The 15,437-nt window shown below is 41.8% G+C and overlaps 1 protein-coding gene across 1 annotated transcript; it reads left to right on the top strand.

Moving 5' to 3' along the window:
- Nucleotides 1-727: 727 nt before the first annotated feature.
- On the top strand, nucleotides 728-14,232 carry oplah (5-oxoprolinase, ATP-hydrolysing). Its single transcript, XM_019274549.2, has 28 exons — nucleotides 728-889; nucleotides 2,866-3,064; nucleotides 3,291-3,482; nucleotides 3,755-3,869; nucleotides 4,406-4,529; nucleotides 5,050-5,245; nucleotides 5,383-5,548; nucleotides 5,870-6,008; nucleotides 6,688-6,755; nucleotides 7,261-7,436; nucleotides 7,545-7,670; nucleotides 7,791-7,903; nucleotides 8,350-8,520; nucleotides 8,679-8,816; nucleotides 9,097-9,235; nucleotides 9,470-9,582; nucleotides 9,691-9,842; nucleotides 9,948-10,108; nucleotides 10,197-10,298; nucleotides 10,400-10,574; nucleotides 11,196-11,380; nucleotides 11,454-11,600; nucleotides 11,716-11,850; nucleotides 12,225-12,374; nucleotides 12,496-12,653; nucleotides 12,749-12,909; nucleotides 13,003-13,100; nucleotides 13,488-14,232. The coding sequence occupies exons 2-28, from the start codon at nucleotides 2,894-2,896 to the stop codon at nucleotides 13,638-13,640; spliced, it is 3,924 nt and encodes a 1,307-aa protein (XP_019130094.1). The 5' UTR covers nucleotides 728-889; nucleotides 2,866-2,893; the 3' UTR covers nucleotides 13,641-14,232.
- Nucleotides 14,233-15,437: the final 1,205 nt, after the last annotated feature.

Consider the following 15,437-nt stretch of genomic DNA (forward strand, 5'->3'; position numbering starts at 1 on the left):
TAAGCTGAATTGAAATGTTGCCTACAATTCATGTTATCAAACATAAATGGGTGTATATGAAAGATATTTACCTTATTTCTGGACTGCAATAAGGTGCAGCTGCATGTTCTCAAAAACCTCTTCTTAATTACAAGTATTTTGCAAAGATATGACATCAACATAAGTATCAGCCCAAACAATATTACACTAGCTGATTCAAAGGGACTGTGATTCAGACTAAGATTAGAAGGATTTTTCATATGCAGTAATTTCTAATTTTGGTGGTAATTGGAGAATCTCCATTCTACTGATAAATATTTGTCAATAGCTTCTTCCTTGCATTATATTTTTATTTTTAAGCTTACTGAGCTGAAAACAGCAGACATTTGCTCGTTTACAAACTTGATGTCATTGTGTGAGGCCTAAATAATGTTAATAAAAACAGATCTGATGATAATATGTTCAGTAAAATATGAAAACATGATTTTAAACTGACAATGTTACATGTTTACATCTCATACACAGACTCTCGTTTTCAGATGACACTTGACTCCTCTGCACCGCTTCATGCAGCGACACCTGTCGACCATCCATGATACTGCAGCCATAAAATACGCTCTCCTCTGATATTAAACAACAAATGAGCATGAGTGCTTCAACAGACACATAAGGAAAAAGCATTTTGAAAACTGAACATGCTACACTCACCTTCAGGAAAATCATTTCAATAGTGAGCCCACTTGGCTCCTCTCAGAGGGGCGGGGTTTAAACCTCAGGCAGCAGCACGTTGACAAAGCTCCGACTCCTTCCACCCTGCCGTAACGACGCCGGTCGAGAGGTGAACGCAAGAGGATCTGATAGTAACTGGATTATCTAGATTATTAAGAATTACCGTCTTGTGGTGCAGCAGGTGAGTAAAGATGTCAGCTCGGTCACCGTCCGATTATTCTTTACCTTGGTTGTGACTTCGACAAGTGCATGCTCCCCTTTGCATACTAACTGTGAATGGGTTGTCGCAACAACATGACCCATTTAAGTCTAGTTTTAGACGTGATTTCGATTATATTGAGGCAATGCAGCTGTCACCCACTGCCACTGCTTATTGCCTCTGGAAGAACCCAAACAGATCCTGCAGGATCCGCTGCGAGTTTATTGCTTGTCTTATCTGACTTTATTGTGTTTGTCTGTGCTTCCTCTTTAGATTTGCATATTTTACTGTAATGCACTAGTCCTCTGAAATTACATCGGTGACACTTGTAAAAATAAAAAATACAAGGGTACAAATCATATACTTGAGTAATGCTTAACTGATGCGTGTCTCAAATGGTCAAGTGACCATGACTTTGTGCTTAGTTTACTCACTGAATCAACACTTAAGGAATGTTAATCCACAGTTACTTCCATTCACTGGTGCACCAAGTTAGCTGGATTTCAGTTGCATAAAAGTTTATTCATCTGTGTTAATGCTGATTATGTAAATGGATGTTTGAACCTGAAAACCAGTTTGATTAAAACATAGCCAGCAATAGGAATTCATGATACATCCTGCATTTGCATTTGTAAAAACTTGCAATATATAGAGTGAGTGTTTACCAGTAAAAGGTTCTTTTTCAAAGACCCTGATATTACACTGTCTTCTTTGGCATGTCTTGTACATCTTGCAGAAACTTACATAACTTGCCACAAACTGTCTCAAAGGATGTGGCAGTGAGGGGAGATAATAGTTAGACAAAGATAAGCTGATATATTGGCCTGTCACAGACATATCAAAAACATTTCCCCCTGTATATAACACAGGAGATGAAGCAGGTGAAATGTGAAATGGAATTGTTAAATTATTTCACATGCTAAATAATATTTAAAGGTCCAGTGTATAAAATTGTATTTTTAGAATATGGCAGACATGGAATATAATATGCACAACTATGTCCTAATTTGTGTATAATCACCTGAAAATAATACTCTGTTTGCTTTTGGTACTTTAAAATAAGCCTTTTATATCCACAGTGGGAATGAGTGCTCTCCCATAGGGTCTGCCGTGTTGAAACACCATGTTTCTACAGTAGCCCACAATGGGCAAACTAAATACTGACTCTAGATAGTTCCTTTCAAGTGAGAAACCACAGTTGTTTCTCCTTTAACGTGGGAAGGCGAAGGCAAGGGTGAGGTGAGGAGATTGCAATGCAGTAATTACACTAGATGCAACTAAATCCTACGCATCGGTTCTTTAAACTTAAATATTAACTTAAATACTCTAATCTAATCCAATCCAATCAAAAAGGCCTATTTTCAGTCCAGCTATCAGCAACCATATTGGTAATCTGTGAATGTCTCCCATGCAAAATTGATGTTGGTATCATACTACAAGTATCGCTGGAGTTTTTGACCTTTTCAGACATTCTCCCTTCTCCATGCAGCTTGGAAGTTGTGCCAGAAATCCTTGCTCTGCTTCTGCTAAACTCAACAGTCTGACATGTCTTATACATCTTGCAGAAACTTACATAAATTGCCACAAGCTGTCTCAAAGGATGCAGCATTGAGGGGAGATAATAGTTACACAAAGATAAGCTGAGGTGTTGTGTTTTAGGTCCAGCAGTAGTGTAGGAAATGTACTGGTGATGAGTGAGGAATGTGTGAGTGTTGTTGAAACCTGGAGATGTGGAGCCCAGTAGAGAGTAAAACACAGTGAGAGGAGGACTGGCTTACATAAGCTTGGTAATGGTTGATTAGAAACGCAGACAGCGAGGGAGGATTCAAAGTAGTTGTGTCACCTTATTGATTTTGTGAATGAACAGGAATCTTGACTGTTCCCTTATCAGTACAGCGTAACAGGGTGGATATAGCTAATCTCTCACTCTTTCTCTTACCTTCTTTGACTGCATTTAGTCAGGAGTAGCTCTTTTGTCTCTTCACTATGGCTGAGACTGAGGGGAAATTCGACTTTGCCATCGACCGGGGCGGCACCTTCACCGATGTCTTTGCTCGTCTGCCTGATGGTCGAGAGAGAGTCCTGAAACTGCTTTCCAGGGACCCCCAGAACTACAAAGATGCTCCAACAGAGGGGATCCGCAGAGTCCTGGAAGAGGTAACATGATTGGATGGATGGATGTGTTGGCTTTTGTGAATTTTTAAATAATGAGGTTGATTTTTGAGCACATGGCATAAGAGGTGTATTGACTAAAATGTGGATCATCAGATCATTAGACAGCACATAGTCCTATTATTTAATGTCATGTATAATTCATTACATCACTACATCATCTGTATCAACAGCATATAATTAATACATGTTTGTGTGAATTTATTGGCAGGAAACAGGGCAGGGTTTTCCTCGTGACCAGCCTGTAGACACCTCTCTGATCGGGTGGATCAGAATGGGCACAACGGTGGCAACCAACGCCCTTCTGGAAAGAGAGGGAGAAAGGACTGCACTCCTGGTCACGCAGGGCTTCAAGGACTTGTTGCACATTGGCACACAGGCCAGGCCAAAGCTGTTTGATTTGGTTTGTAACACTTGTTTTGGTATAATGTATGTGGAGTCCATGAGTAGCCTGGGAATGTGTATAGTGTCCTTGCAACAATAGGTTTAGCCATTATCTTGTGTAAGAGAAACAAGGGTCAGGTCTTGGAGTTTGTCCCCTGACCAGTTGTACTATTAGTGGTTTAAGTGGTAACTTATCTATGAAACTGTCATAAACACTAGATTACTCTGTAATTAATTGTATTTTGCTCATTTTAAGTTGCATTAACATACAGCTCAATGACATTCTCACAGGAGGTGGCGGTTCCCGAAGTGCTGTATGAAGAGGTAATAGAGGTGGACGAGCGAGTCGTCCTCAGGCAAGATGGCTGCCAGCTACCAAGAAAAGATCCCAAACGTATTGTGACAGGTGTGAAACACAACTGATCTCTGTTTTGTCAGAGTTGTAAAGCTTCAAGATTTGGTAGTTTGGTAGTTGACAGTCCACCACTGAAATATCCCAACTTGGGAAGTTTTGTACACATAATTATGTACTCTGGTGATAACTTTTCACCTAGCACCTTTATCGGGTCAAAATTTACATTCATACAATAATTTACGACAAAACACTTGCTAAAGTCTCACAGAGCCTCATAGTTTGGTCTCTATACAAGCGTATACACTGTTAAAAATTGTTTGTGTTTTCAAATCTTTATTTCAACTTACTAAAGCTACCTGAAATACAAAAACAGTCTACAGGAACACTAAAGCTTTCATTCTTTTACTGCACTTTCACATAGTTTATCAATGGATACAGAAAGCCAACCTGTATTTTTTTTATTATTCTAAGTTCAGTCTACTGGCACAAACACGCGGTCAACTGCTCTGGAAGAGAGCATTGCCTGAATTCCTTGCATTATTGGAAGTAGCCCTGATAATCTCTGTGTTTGTGCTGATGTCCCTCAGGCAGTACAGGCGATTCTCTGGAGGTGTGGAGGGAGCTGGATCTGAAACGAGTGGAAAAAGACCTCAGAGGAGTTCTGTCTCGCGGGATCACCAGTCTGGCTGTACTGCTGTTGCACTCGTACACGTCAGTAATACAGCTTGTTTTTGTAGTGTATTTGCTCAAGATCCTAATCTGACTTCTTGTCCTTTCTTTCATTCCAAGGCCAACGACTTACTGCTCACTTACCTAGTTTTTATGGTCTTTTTTTTGGTTCCGTTATGCAATTTCTTACTTGTTGGGTCTTTGTGGGAGTAGTATGTACCCTGTACATGTCAGAGGTATCCAATAACCTGTTTCCATTGTATATGTAACCCATATGGTTTACTGGGTGGAAGTTCAGGTTTGTCTTCCCATATTCACAGTCTGCAGGAACAGTCTGCAGGCCTCTTACCTCAAGTGTAAAATAAAGAAATTGATCAAAGCAGTTGATTTTTGTCACAAAGCACATGCTTATTCTCCTTTCCGTTAGGAAGTAGGTGGTTTCAAGGCTTTTAACTGATGCAGTATACTACAGAGCAGTGGCGAAATTATGTAAGAGCTTTATGTTTACTTTGCGTTACAGCCCCACCTCATTCCTTTCCTTGTGTGTCTCTCTCACTTTCAGATGGTCCGATCATGAGAAAGCTGTGGGAGACCTAGCACGCCGACTGGGCTTTACTCAAGTGTCTTTGTCCAGCGAGGTCATGCCCATGGTGCGGGCGGTGCCTCGGGGTTACACCGTATGCGCTGATGCTTATCTCACACCCAAAATTCATCAGTATTTAAAAGGCTTTACCTCTGGGTTCAAGGGTGGCCTGAAGGTGATGACACAAACTACCACAATTTATTTAGTCAAGTGCTTAATCTACTCCACCGTACAGATCACACACATTCCAGGTGTTCCCTGTTTCATCTAGTCACTGAAATGACCTCTTCCATCCCTTATTTTTGTCCTCAGGATGTGGACGTCCTGTTCATGCAGTCAGATGGTGGTCTGACTCCCATGGAGCAGTTCTGTGGTTCACGGGCCGTTTTATCTGGCCCAGCAGGGGGTGTGGTGGGATACGCCATCACCTCTTACAGCCAGACGGAGAAAAAACCTGTGATTGGCTTTGACATGGGTGGTGAGTAGAGGGAATGTCGAGGAATACCGTTAGTGCCTTGAACAATTGCTGAGTGCACAGACTATGTGAGGAACTTCCTGGTATTGTTTTGTAATTCCTAGTTGTATCTAAGTGTCTGTGTTGGTTATTACGTAGTGATTTTGTTATTTCTGACTTTCATTTACATTTTTAAAAATGGTATTAGGTGCAGAGATTAATTACAGATAGTAAAAGTAAAAGTTAAATTAGAAATCTCTTTTTGTGTTTATTCCAGAGAAACTCCAACTCTCCAATCGTTCAGTATAAGTTTTTCTTGTGTCCTTGACTCTGTCTTCTCTCCAGGAACATCCACTGATGTTAGTCGGTATGCTGGCCAGTACGAGCACGTGTTTGAGGCTACCACAGCCGGAGTAACCTTGCAAGCACCTCAGCTGGACATCAACACTGTGGCTGCAGGCGGAGGATCACGACTCTTTTTCAGGTCTGTTTGTCCGTCGCCAGTATGTCTTTTGTAATGTATAAGGTGTTGACTATCACACCAGGGTACATTAAAAGGTAACTCATTTTACCTTGCAGCTCATCATTCAACATTTAAACTCAGCAGAAACTAAATAAAACTAATCTTATATATTGGACCAGTTTAAAAAGAATCTGTCCCCATTAGTCACTTAGACACAAAACATATGAAAATAAGATCCAAGTTGAAAAATACCAGCATTATACCAAAGTTACCCTTTAACAGGGTTTGTGGTCAATTCTGGGTACACAAAAAGACATCATCTAAAAGTGTCTGAAAGTGAAATTGTTGCATAGATGACTTAAGTTCTTCTGAGAAGGTAAATATTTCCAACTGCAGTTTTGAACAGTAACTATATAATTTATGCGTCTGTATCTTTCCAATGGATGATTAACTGAGTGAGGCACTTGTAGTTTCAATTGCAAAAAAATAACATTCATCAGAAGGGGTAAAGTTTTTAAAGTTTAAGGTTTGACGTGATAATTTTAATCCTTTCAATTCACTAACATAAGTCTGTGTATAACAGCTACCTGGTTATGTACTCAGACATGCATGATACTATTTCTGCTTGTCAGAATCCAGTTGTTTGAATTACTTTTCTTGCCTTTAAATGGCCTCTTTACTTTCTTTACTTCCCTCTCAGATCAGGGATGTTTGTGGTTGGGCCAGAGTCTGCAGGTGCACATCCAGGACCAGCCTGTTATAGAAAAGGTAACCAACTGTTTGTACCCGCTCCAATATTACTAATTTTTATTTCACTTTCCCTACCTTCACTAGTGTCACTCTCTCTTTAAATCATTCTCATAAATCCAGCTGATACGCCCTCCGTGCTGTCAGAAAAAAATTCAGACACACACACACAGCTGGGATCTGTGTGTTCCCTTCCCCCCTTCTTTTTGATTGATAACCTGGTTTAGCTGCACGGAGGTTGGGGAGTTTCAGATGACAGAACTGAAGCTTGCCTCATAGCTCTCAGTTGGAGTTATGATTTGTGTTTAAGGAAGGAAACTTGATTCTGATTTCACTGTTGCTTTTCCCTGTAGGAGAGTTGTGGTTAGCTCTCCAGTGCTTTCACGTTTCCCACAAAATTACATAAATATGTTAATATATGAGACTGAAACAGTCTTTATGAAAAAGCAGCTTTAAAAGCATGTGTATTTAGAACAGCATGAGTATGGAGACACGTAATGTTGATTCCCTGTGGGATTTTTTTTAGGTGGCCCTCTGACTGTAACCGATGCTAACTTAGCCCTGGGTCGCCTCCTCCCCTCCTTCTTCCCAAAGATCTTTGGGCCCGGGGAGAATGAACCACTGTCACTGGAAGAAACCATGAAGCATTTTCATCATCTGACCCAGGAGATCAACCTCTTCTTGTCATCTAACCAATCACAGGCACTAATATTTACTGAAATATTAAGCAGACTTTCATATTTTTGTACTATTTAATTATGGAAGTATCAATTATAAGCCAAAGTATTTTATTCATGCTTTCATTCATAGGCTAGCTCAAATGGGGCCAACCACTCACACAACAACACGTCAGAGATGAGCGTAGAGGAAGTTGCTATGGGATTCATTCGTGTTGCAAATGAGGCCATGTGCCGGCCAATCAGAGCTCTGACACAGGTATTTTGGGCTTTGCGTTATTAGTTACAACTTGATAAAAGATTGGTTGTTAAATGTGTTAGACGTTTAAAATCATGTTTCACTCTCTCACTCCTCCCCCACCTCCTCATATCCTCACAGGCCAAGGGCCATGATACATCTCAACATGTGTTGGCATGTTTCGGGGGTGCAGGTGGCCAACATGCCTGTGCTATTGCCCGAGCCCTGGGGATGAAGACTGTCTTCATACATAAGTAAGGGGGATGGGTTGTGTTTCCATGTTGGGACTATTTAATAGGGTACAATTGGGGATAAAAACTGGGTTCCCTGTTTAGGTTAGGTTAAATTAAGGTTAAGATTTCGGGTAGGCAATTAGTGGTTTTGGTTATGGTTAGTAAAAGTTAATGTATATGTAATTTCCCCCAAAAGTGATCCTAAGTACAGTGTGTGTTTGTGTGAGTGTGCGGACAGACATGTATTATTTATGTTGTGGAAGTATAAATCTGTTCACGCAGTCACACTGTGGGGACCCTCCTGCCTTGCAGGGACAGAACTCACGTCCAAGTCATTATATTTCACAGCAGACTTGAGGTATGGTTAGGTAGGTTAGGCAAGTGGTAGTTAGAGCCAGGGAAATGAGAGTAAATCAATGTAATGTGCTCTGAAGTGATGAAAACACAACTGTGTTTGTGTGTTCCAGATACAGTGGCGTGCTGTCAGCGTATGGTTTGGCTCTAGCTGACGTGGTGGAGGAGGTGCAGGAGCCGTGTTCGCTACAGTACGAGCAGGGCTCTTTCACTGAGTTGAATCGGAGGGTGGAGCAGCTCTCAAAGCGCTGCCGCGATACACTCTGTGCACGCGGGTTCGCCAGGTCAGCTCACACAAAACACTACATGGTTTGGGCTTAACCTTCAGGTGTGTTACTCCACACCTTTTCACTGCTGAAAGAACCACTCATGCTCGCTAAATGCATGCATTTTTAATAGGTAATGATGCATGCTGCAGCCTTATGTCTCTTGTCCTTCTCAGTGCTCAGATTACCACCGAGGTTTTCCTTCACCTGCGTTACGAGGGCACCGACTGCGCTCTCATGGTTACTGCTTCCGGTTACCCCAGCAACGCCCAGTCCTGTCTAGCTGGAGACTTCCGCAGTGCCTTCACCAAGCGGTTAGCTCTTTGTTTACCCATTTGCTCCACAATTAGTATGTTTATTTATGTGTTAAGCTATTGGCTGCAATTTGTATTTACTCATGAGTAAATAAATCAGTGCACTGTTCACTCCGCTGTGCCCTCTGTTCATATTGTATAAGCAAATACACCATCAAGTTAATGCTTCATTTTTCCAGAGAAGATAAGCTAAGTACACTTTGGAGCTGACATTTGTTTACATTTCTCATGGTTTCTAATGTTCCTCTAACTCTTATGTAACATCTCCTCCTTCTTTTAGTTATCTGAAGGAGTTTGGATTCACCATCCCAGACAGACCCATCATGGTTGATGACATAAGAGTGAGGGGTTGTGGGAAATCTGGTATCAAATCAGTATATAAAACAAAGATGGGACACGGACAGGCCAAACCAGTCACGGTACATAGACACTACATGTAAACTCTTGTGTAACAGAATCATCTGGTTCAAGCCTATACATATTTTTCATACTATAATTCTCTTCCTTTCACAAATATTATGTTTTATAGGTAACAGATAAAACATATATACATCTATTTGTAATTTAAATATTGAAAAAGACATAACAAAGTACAATGTTTTGGTCTGAGAAGAGTTATCACGTGCTCATTTTCTCTCTGTTCTTTTCTGTAGATGACCAAGTGTTACTTTGAGGAAGGTTACCTGGACACCAGTGTGTATCTATGGGAGGAGCTGCCTTATGATCACAACATCCAGGGACCAGCCATCATCATTGACAAAAACAGGCAGGCAGATCTTTTATTTTCAAATATGTATATATATGTATTCACCCTGTTTGAACATCTGTGCTTGTATAAATGTATAATTTCTTTCCTGTTCTTTCCTCCCATCAGTACCATCCTGGTAGAGCCGTGCTGTGAGGCCCGTCTGACAGAAGGGGGCGATGTTTGTATGACTGTCGGCTCTGACCCTCACTGCGTCCTGGGCACAGAGCTCAACACTGTGCAGCTCTCCATCTTCTCCCACCGCTTCATGAGCATAGCAGGTACTCCTACAGAGGAGAGAAGGCAGAGTGGAAGGTTGTTAGGGAGAAACTAGTAGATGGAGGCGCAGAAATTATTAACTTGTTCTGTGTGCTCTACCTCTACAGAACAGATGGGTAGAGTTCTCCAAAGAACCTCCATCTCCACCAACATCAAGGAACGTCTCGACTTCTCCTGTGCTGTGTTTGGACCAGATGGTGGTTTAGTGTCCAATGCACCCCACATCCCCGTGCACCTGGGGGCCATGCAAGAGACCGTCCAGTACCAGGTGAAGAATACGTTCCTGCTGAAACAAGAATAACAAGAATTAACACCCTATTCTGACATCAGTGGTGTTGTTTCTTTTTTCTGTGCAGATCAGATCACTGGGGAACAAGCTGAAAGAAGGTGATGTGATTCTTAGTAACCACCCATGTGCCGGGGGCAGCCACCTCCCAGACCTCACAGTCATCACTCCGGTCAGTGGCATCAGTCTTTTCTTTTTAATACACACCTCTCCCATTCTCCTCATCTCTACCTCATTTGCCTTGTTTCCCCCTTTTTTCTTTTTTTACCCCAGGTGTTTAAGCAGGGGGTGAGCAGTCCAGTGTTCTTTGTGGCCAGCAGGGGGCACCATGCCGACATTGGGGGCATCACTCCGGGCTCTATGCCCCCCCACTCCACTTCCCTTCAGCAGGAGGGGGCCGTCTTCACTTCCTTTAAACTGGTCACTGGTGGCGTCTTCCAGGAAGAGGGTAAGAGAGGAGGAGGTGAACCAAGAATGAATCTGGGAGAATGATGAATGGAGGCAGCAGAGATAATACAGAGCTGCTGACAAGTCCAGATAAAGAAGCTTACATTGTATTTTTTGCATATTGTAACCACATAGCTGAACATACCTAACTGCCTGCCATTTTCCAAAGCATACCAACTTACTTGAGATAAGTAACACACCGTTATGAACGGGTTGTCACTTGTAGTTTATGTTAATTATGTGGTAAGGCACTTGTAAGAAGGGGCAAGTTTAGATGTGAATTTGGTTATTTCTCACATTAAAAACTGGCAGCAGACATCTCATATATCAGAATGTCTTTGAACACACCATCAATGTCAGTTTTTAAAATGGCCAGTCCTCACAACTGTGTTTAAAGTGCAACAATAATACTTTAACAAGAAAAAGTGAGTGACTGACACTTATCTTATGTAAGGTTTAATTCTCTCTAAGTTGATTTTTATTTTTTTGTAGAATATATTATAGAATATACCGTACACATTAGGAAATGGTCAGCTGTAATCTCGACTCTGTGTAAAATTTTATTTTGTTTTTATTCTCTGCTGGATTCATCTCTTGCCTCCTCCCTCTGTCTCCATATCAGCTGTAACTGAAGCTCTGATGGCTCCGGCCCAGTACCCAGACTGCTCTGGGACTCGTAATCTCCATGACAACCTGTCAGACTTGCGGGCTCAGGTGGCAGCCAATCAGAGAGGCAGCCAGCTGGTTGGGGAGTTGATTGACAGCTACGGGTTAGCTGTGGTCCAGGCCTACATGGGATACATTCAGGTAACTGTGGCTGAAATATGAATAATGAAATATTAAGTGTTGCACTACTACAGGTTATCTGTTCGTGTTTCAGAGTAATGCAGAGCTGGCAGTGAGGGACATGCTGAGAGACTTTGCACGTCGTCGACAGCAACAGACTGGCTCACTGGAGGTGGAGTCGGAGGACTTCATGGATGATGGGACACCAATCAGGCTGCGGGTTCAGATTAATGAGAACGAGGTGAAGGCGGGGAGAAAGATGTAAATGCAAGGAACTTGCATTGACAAGAAGAGCTGTGAAATTTCTTGAAGAACAGTGAAAGTGTAATGAAATATGAAAACCTTTATCCCGACAGGGCAGCGCTGTGTTTGACTTCACAGGGACGGGAACAGAGGTTTGGGGGAACTGCAATGCTCCACGCGCCATCACCCTCTCTGCCCTCATCTACTGCCTACGCTGCATGGTCGGACAGGACATTCCCCTTAATCAGGTAGAGTAGGGACCTGGGTGGACATTAAGAAAGGTGCACCGGTTAGCTCACCTGCTAGAGTGGCAGCAGCAGCCCAGGGTTCGATTGCCTGTCACTCTCTGAAAAGACCCAAAAATATCTAAAAAACAAAAGTTTAAGGTTTGAGTACATGTTTTTTTGGCAGGCATGCTCTGTCAGGCTGCTTTTGGAAACCATGGTCAGAATCAGAACCAGATGCTTTTAACACCTGCATGAAAAAATCTGTCTTTCTTCCCCTATTTTTTCCTCTGCTATGACAGATTAGTCATGTTTCATAACATGTTCTACATGAGGATTCCTGCACTCAAAAAATACATTCAAATGCTTATTATGCGGTCTCGTTTTGTCATATTCAGGGCTGTCTTGCACCAATTAAAGTCATCATACCTCCTGGCTCAATCCTTCAGCCTTCCCAAAATGCAGCTGTGGTTGGAGGAAATGTACTCACATCCCAGAGGGTTGTTGATGTCATTTTTAAGGCGTTTGAGGTGTGCGGCGCTTCACAGGTGAGAACAACTGGATTTGTACATAACAAAATGTTTTAACAGCAGCAGTATTTTTGTCAAAGTGTGCATGTATGTGGTTTGCTTTGTTTTTCTGATTTATTGTCATTACACTGTCCATCAGGGCTGCATGAACAACATTTCATTTGGCAGCGAGAGGGTAGGTTACTATGAGACAGTTGCTGGGGGAGCAGGAGCAGGGCCAGGCTGGACTGGGCGTAGTGGAGTTCACAGTCACATGACCAACACCCGTATCACTGACCCCGAGATCCTGGAGAAGAGGTTGGACATATTTTAGTCAGAAAAAAAGTCTAAATTTGTTGTTTTTTTTTTATATGTTTTTGATATTAAGTTGCTGCTGTTCATCTGGTGTTTAGATATCCCGTCATTTTAGAGCAGTTTTCTCTGCGGCCCGGCTCAGGAGGTGCAGGAAAATACTCCGGCGGAGATGGTGTGATCCGAAAACTTCTATTTAGGAGCAAGGTGGTTCTCTCTGTGCTGACTGAGAGGCGTTCCACCCGCCCCTATGGTCTCCTGGGTAATTTTCTTTTCGCCCCACTAAATAAGGCTCAGATAATATTTGATTTTGACATGATAACACATTTCTTACTCTGTCTTCTCTGCTGGTTAGGTGGTGAGGACGGTGCAGCAGGGCTGAACCTGCTTCACAGAGCAGACGGACGAGTCCTCAACCTGGGAGCTAAAACCAGCATCAGCCTTCAGCCTGGGGTAAGAATGCATAATGCATGTGTGTGAAAGAAATACTATCAAGTATTGAATATTATAATAATATGCTGATTTAAGTTATGCATGATGAAAATATTGTATTTTAATAACCAAATGTCATTTTATTTATATCAAAATTATTCTGTCAAATAAAACTGCAAGCAAGCGTCTTAAGATGACTTCTGACTTCAGATATTAAACCGTGATGTGCTCGAATATGTTTGCAGTTATTAAATAGTGTTTCATGTCTTGTACAAACGAGACACATCTTGAGACACAAAATTTGTTTGTGCACTAGCCTGAAAATATCTTTATATTTCTAATGTGGTGCAGTATAAACTGATGATTTGCCATCTGAATCCATTTGTCATTGTGTGTCTCCCCCTACAGGACATGTTCTGCCTCTACACCCCTGGAGGAGGTGGCTTTGGAAGTGAGGAGGATGCAAACAGGAGACCTCAAACTAAGCGCAGGCGCTTGAATGAGACTTTCCCAGAGCGAGGCAGCGTCTTTGAATATCGTATGGCACAAGAGGGAGTGTGAAAAGAAAAATAAGAAGGAGAGGGAGGGAGTTAACAGGCAAGCCAGAAGAGGAGGAGAAGGAAAGAGGTGGGGAAATTACAGGAAGTCAGGCAGAGTGAGAGAGAGACAGAGTGGGGCAGTTTTCATCATGATACTATGAGAAATAAAGAAAGAAGTTAGAGAGGGGAAACATTTGAAGCCTTGATAGAAGTCTCACATATGATCATGGTTTATGAAACACTAACAGTAAGGCTGTGCTTACATTAGCAGGCCAGGTGACTGAATACTAATCGCTCAGGCTAAGACATCAGTCAGATTTGTGTGGTAGGCACATAAGATGTATTGCACAGTTAAATTTAACATTTCTCTGAGTTAACCCTTTGCAATTTTTGCAGTCACATTTTGATAAAAACAGATTTGCCGTTAGGTAAGACATAATTTCTATTTTCGTAACAAACAACTTTTAAATAATTTCCAGTCAACTGTGAAAGAAAAAGACAGCCATGTGAAGCAGCTGCTAATCTGTTTTTAACTGGAACACACTTATCTTACAACACAGAGACTCGATGTGGTTACTCCTGTAACAGCACAGACAAATAAACCCCATTTCTACTAACTGAGATTGTCATTTTTACCAATCAGTCGTGTCTTTCAAATGAAAACAGTTTCACTTATCGTTTTCTGAGCACAGGATAGGAGGAATCGGTTTAGAGAACATCTAGATATAGTTCTGGGAAACGTATATCATATTAGTAATGTAATGTTTCTTCTTCTCGTAACGCTCTGCTAAAGGCTTGTTCTCAACATTGTTTTGGCTCATTCAGAGATGGTTTGTCATTATGTAAAGCAGTTAGTAAATGAAGCGGAGGAGCTCTTCAAATAAGTTATATGATATGCTGCTTCCATGTGTTTGCAAAAGCACAAAACACACACACTCTCTGCACATGGCTCAGGTTTACACACACACACACACAGCCCATTAAGGCCTGGTGTGACCACCAGTCATACATGTAAATTCATGAGGGAGTGTTGAGATACAACCCAGAATAGTGTGTGTGTGTGTGTTTGGGGGAGGGGGGGACATGTCCCCTGTTTAAGTGGTGTCCCCTCCTCCCGTCTTTGGGTCAGGAATGATGAGCGAGAAGAGGAGGACGGATGGTGAGGGAGTGCAGGCATGCGTAGGCAAGCTGATAAAGAGATAGTGGCCACAGCAGTGGAAGCAGCAGGAGGCTGACGGCTGCCGAACTGTTGATGTAAATCAGCTGGCTCTGAATGTGAGTTTGTGTGTGCTGGAAACTCCAATGCAGAGGCCACGGCCTGTGGATCAAAGATAGTTTCCTTGTTTATAGATCACAATTCCTGTGGTAAAACAATCTATCATACTGACTCACCTCCTGCTGTGGCCTGAAACATGAAATCTCTTGCTTCAGGTTTGCAGGATCTTTGAGATTCTGTGTAAAGGATGAATCAGGAGAAATCCCTTAATTATGAAATAAAATGTCCAGTTACTTCATTTAAAATCTTTGGAAAACACAAAATGACAACACTTCACACAATATTGTGTATGTAACATTAGAACATGTCATTAGTAATGCTGTACCTAAAACACCCACTGGCTTCGGGGAATAGGGAAATAATGGTACAAATATTCATCTCTAGGCAAATACATACTTCTGCAAGAAAAAATGTGCAAATATACTGGCATTCACACTGTGAATAGATTTACATTTTCTATTAAAGACCTCTGTAGATAGTCATTTTTTTAAAGCCATACCTCAAATTAACTACAAATGTTTCCACCATTTAAATATTGTACTC

The sequence above is a fragment of the Larimichthys crocea genome, chromosome XXIII, assembly GCF_000972845.2.
Source record: "Larimichthys crocea isolate SSNF chromosome XXIII, L_crocea_2.0, whole genome shotgun sequence".
Taxonomy (NCBI): Eukaryota; Metazoa; Chordata; class Actinopteri; family Sciaenidae; genus Larimichthys; species Larimichthys crocea.

Excerpts from the sequence above, each read along its gene's own strand:
- oplah (XM_019274549.2), top strand. The coding sequence starts at position 2,894 with ATGGCTGAGACTGAGGGGAAATTCGACTTTGCCATCGACCGGGGCGGC. Across the intron at positions 3,870-4,405 it reads TCCCAAACGTATTGTGACAG|GCAGTACAGGCGATTCTCTG; the intron begins GTGTGAAACACA and ends GATGTCCCTCAG. Across the intron at positions 6,009-6,687 it reads GGATCACGACTCTTTTTCAG|ATCAGGGATGTTTGTGGTTG; the intron begins GTCTGTTTGTCC and ends CTTCCCTCTCAG.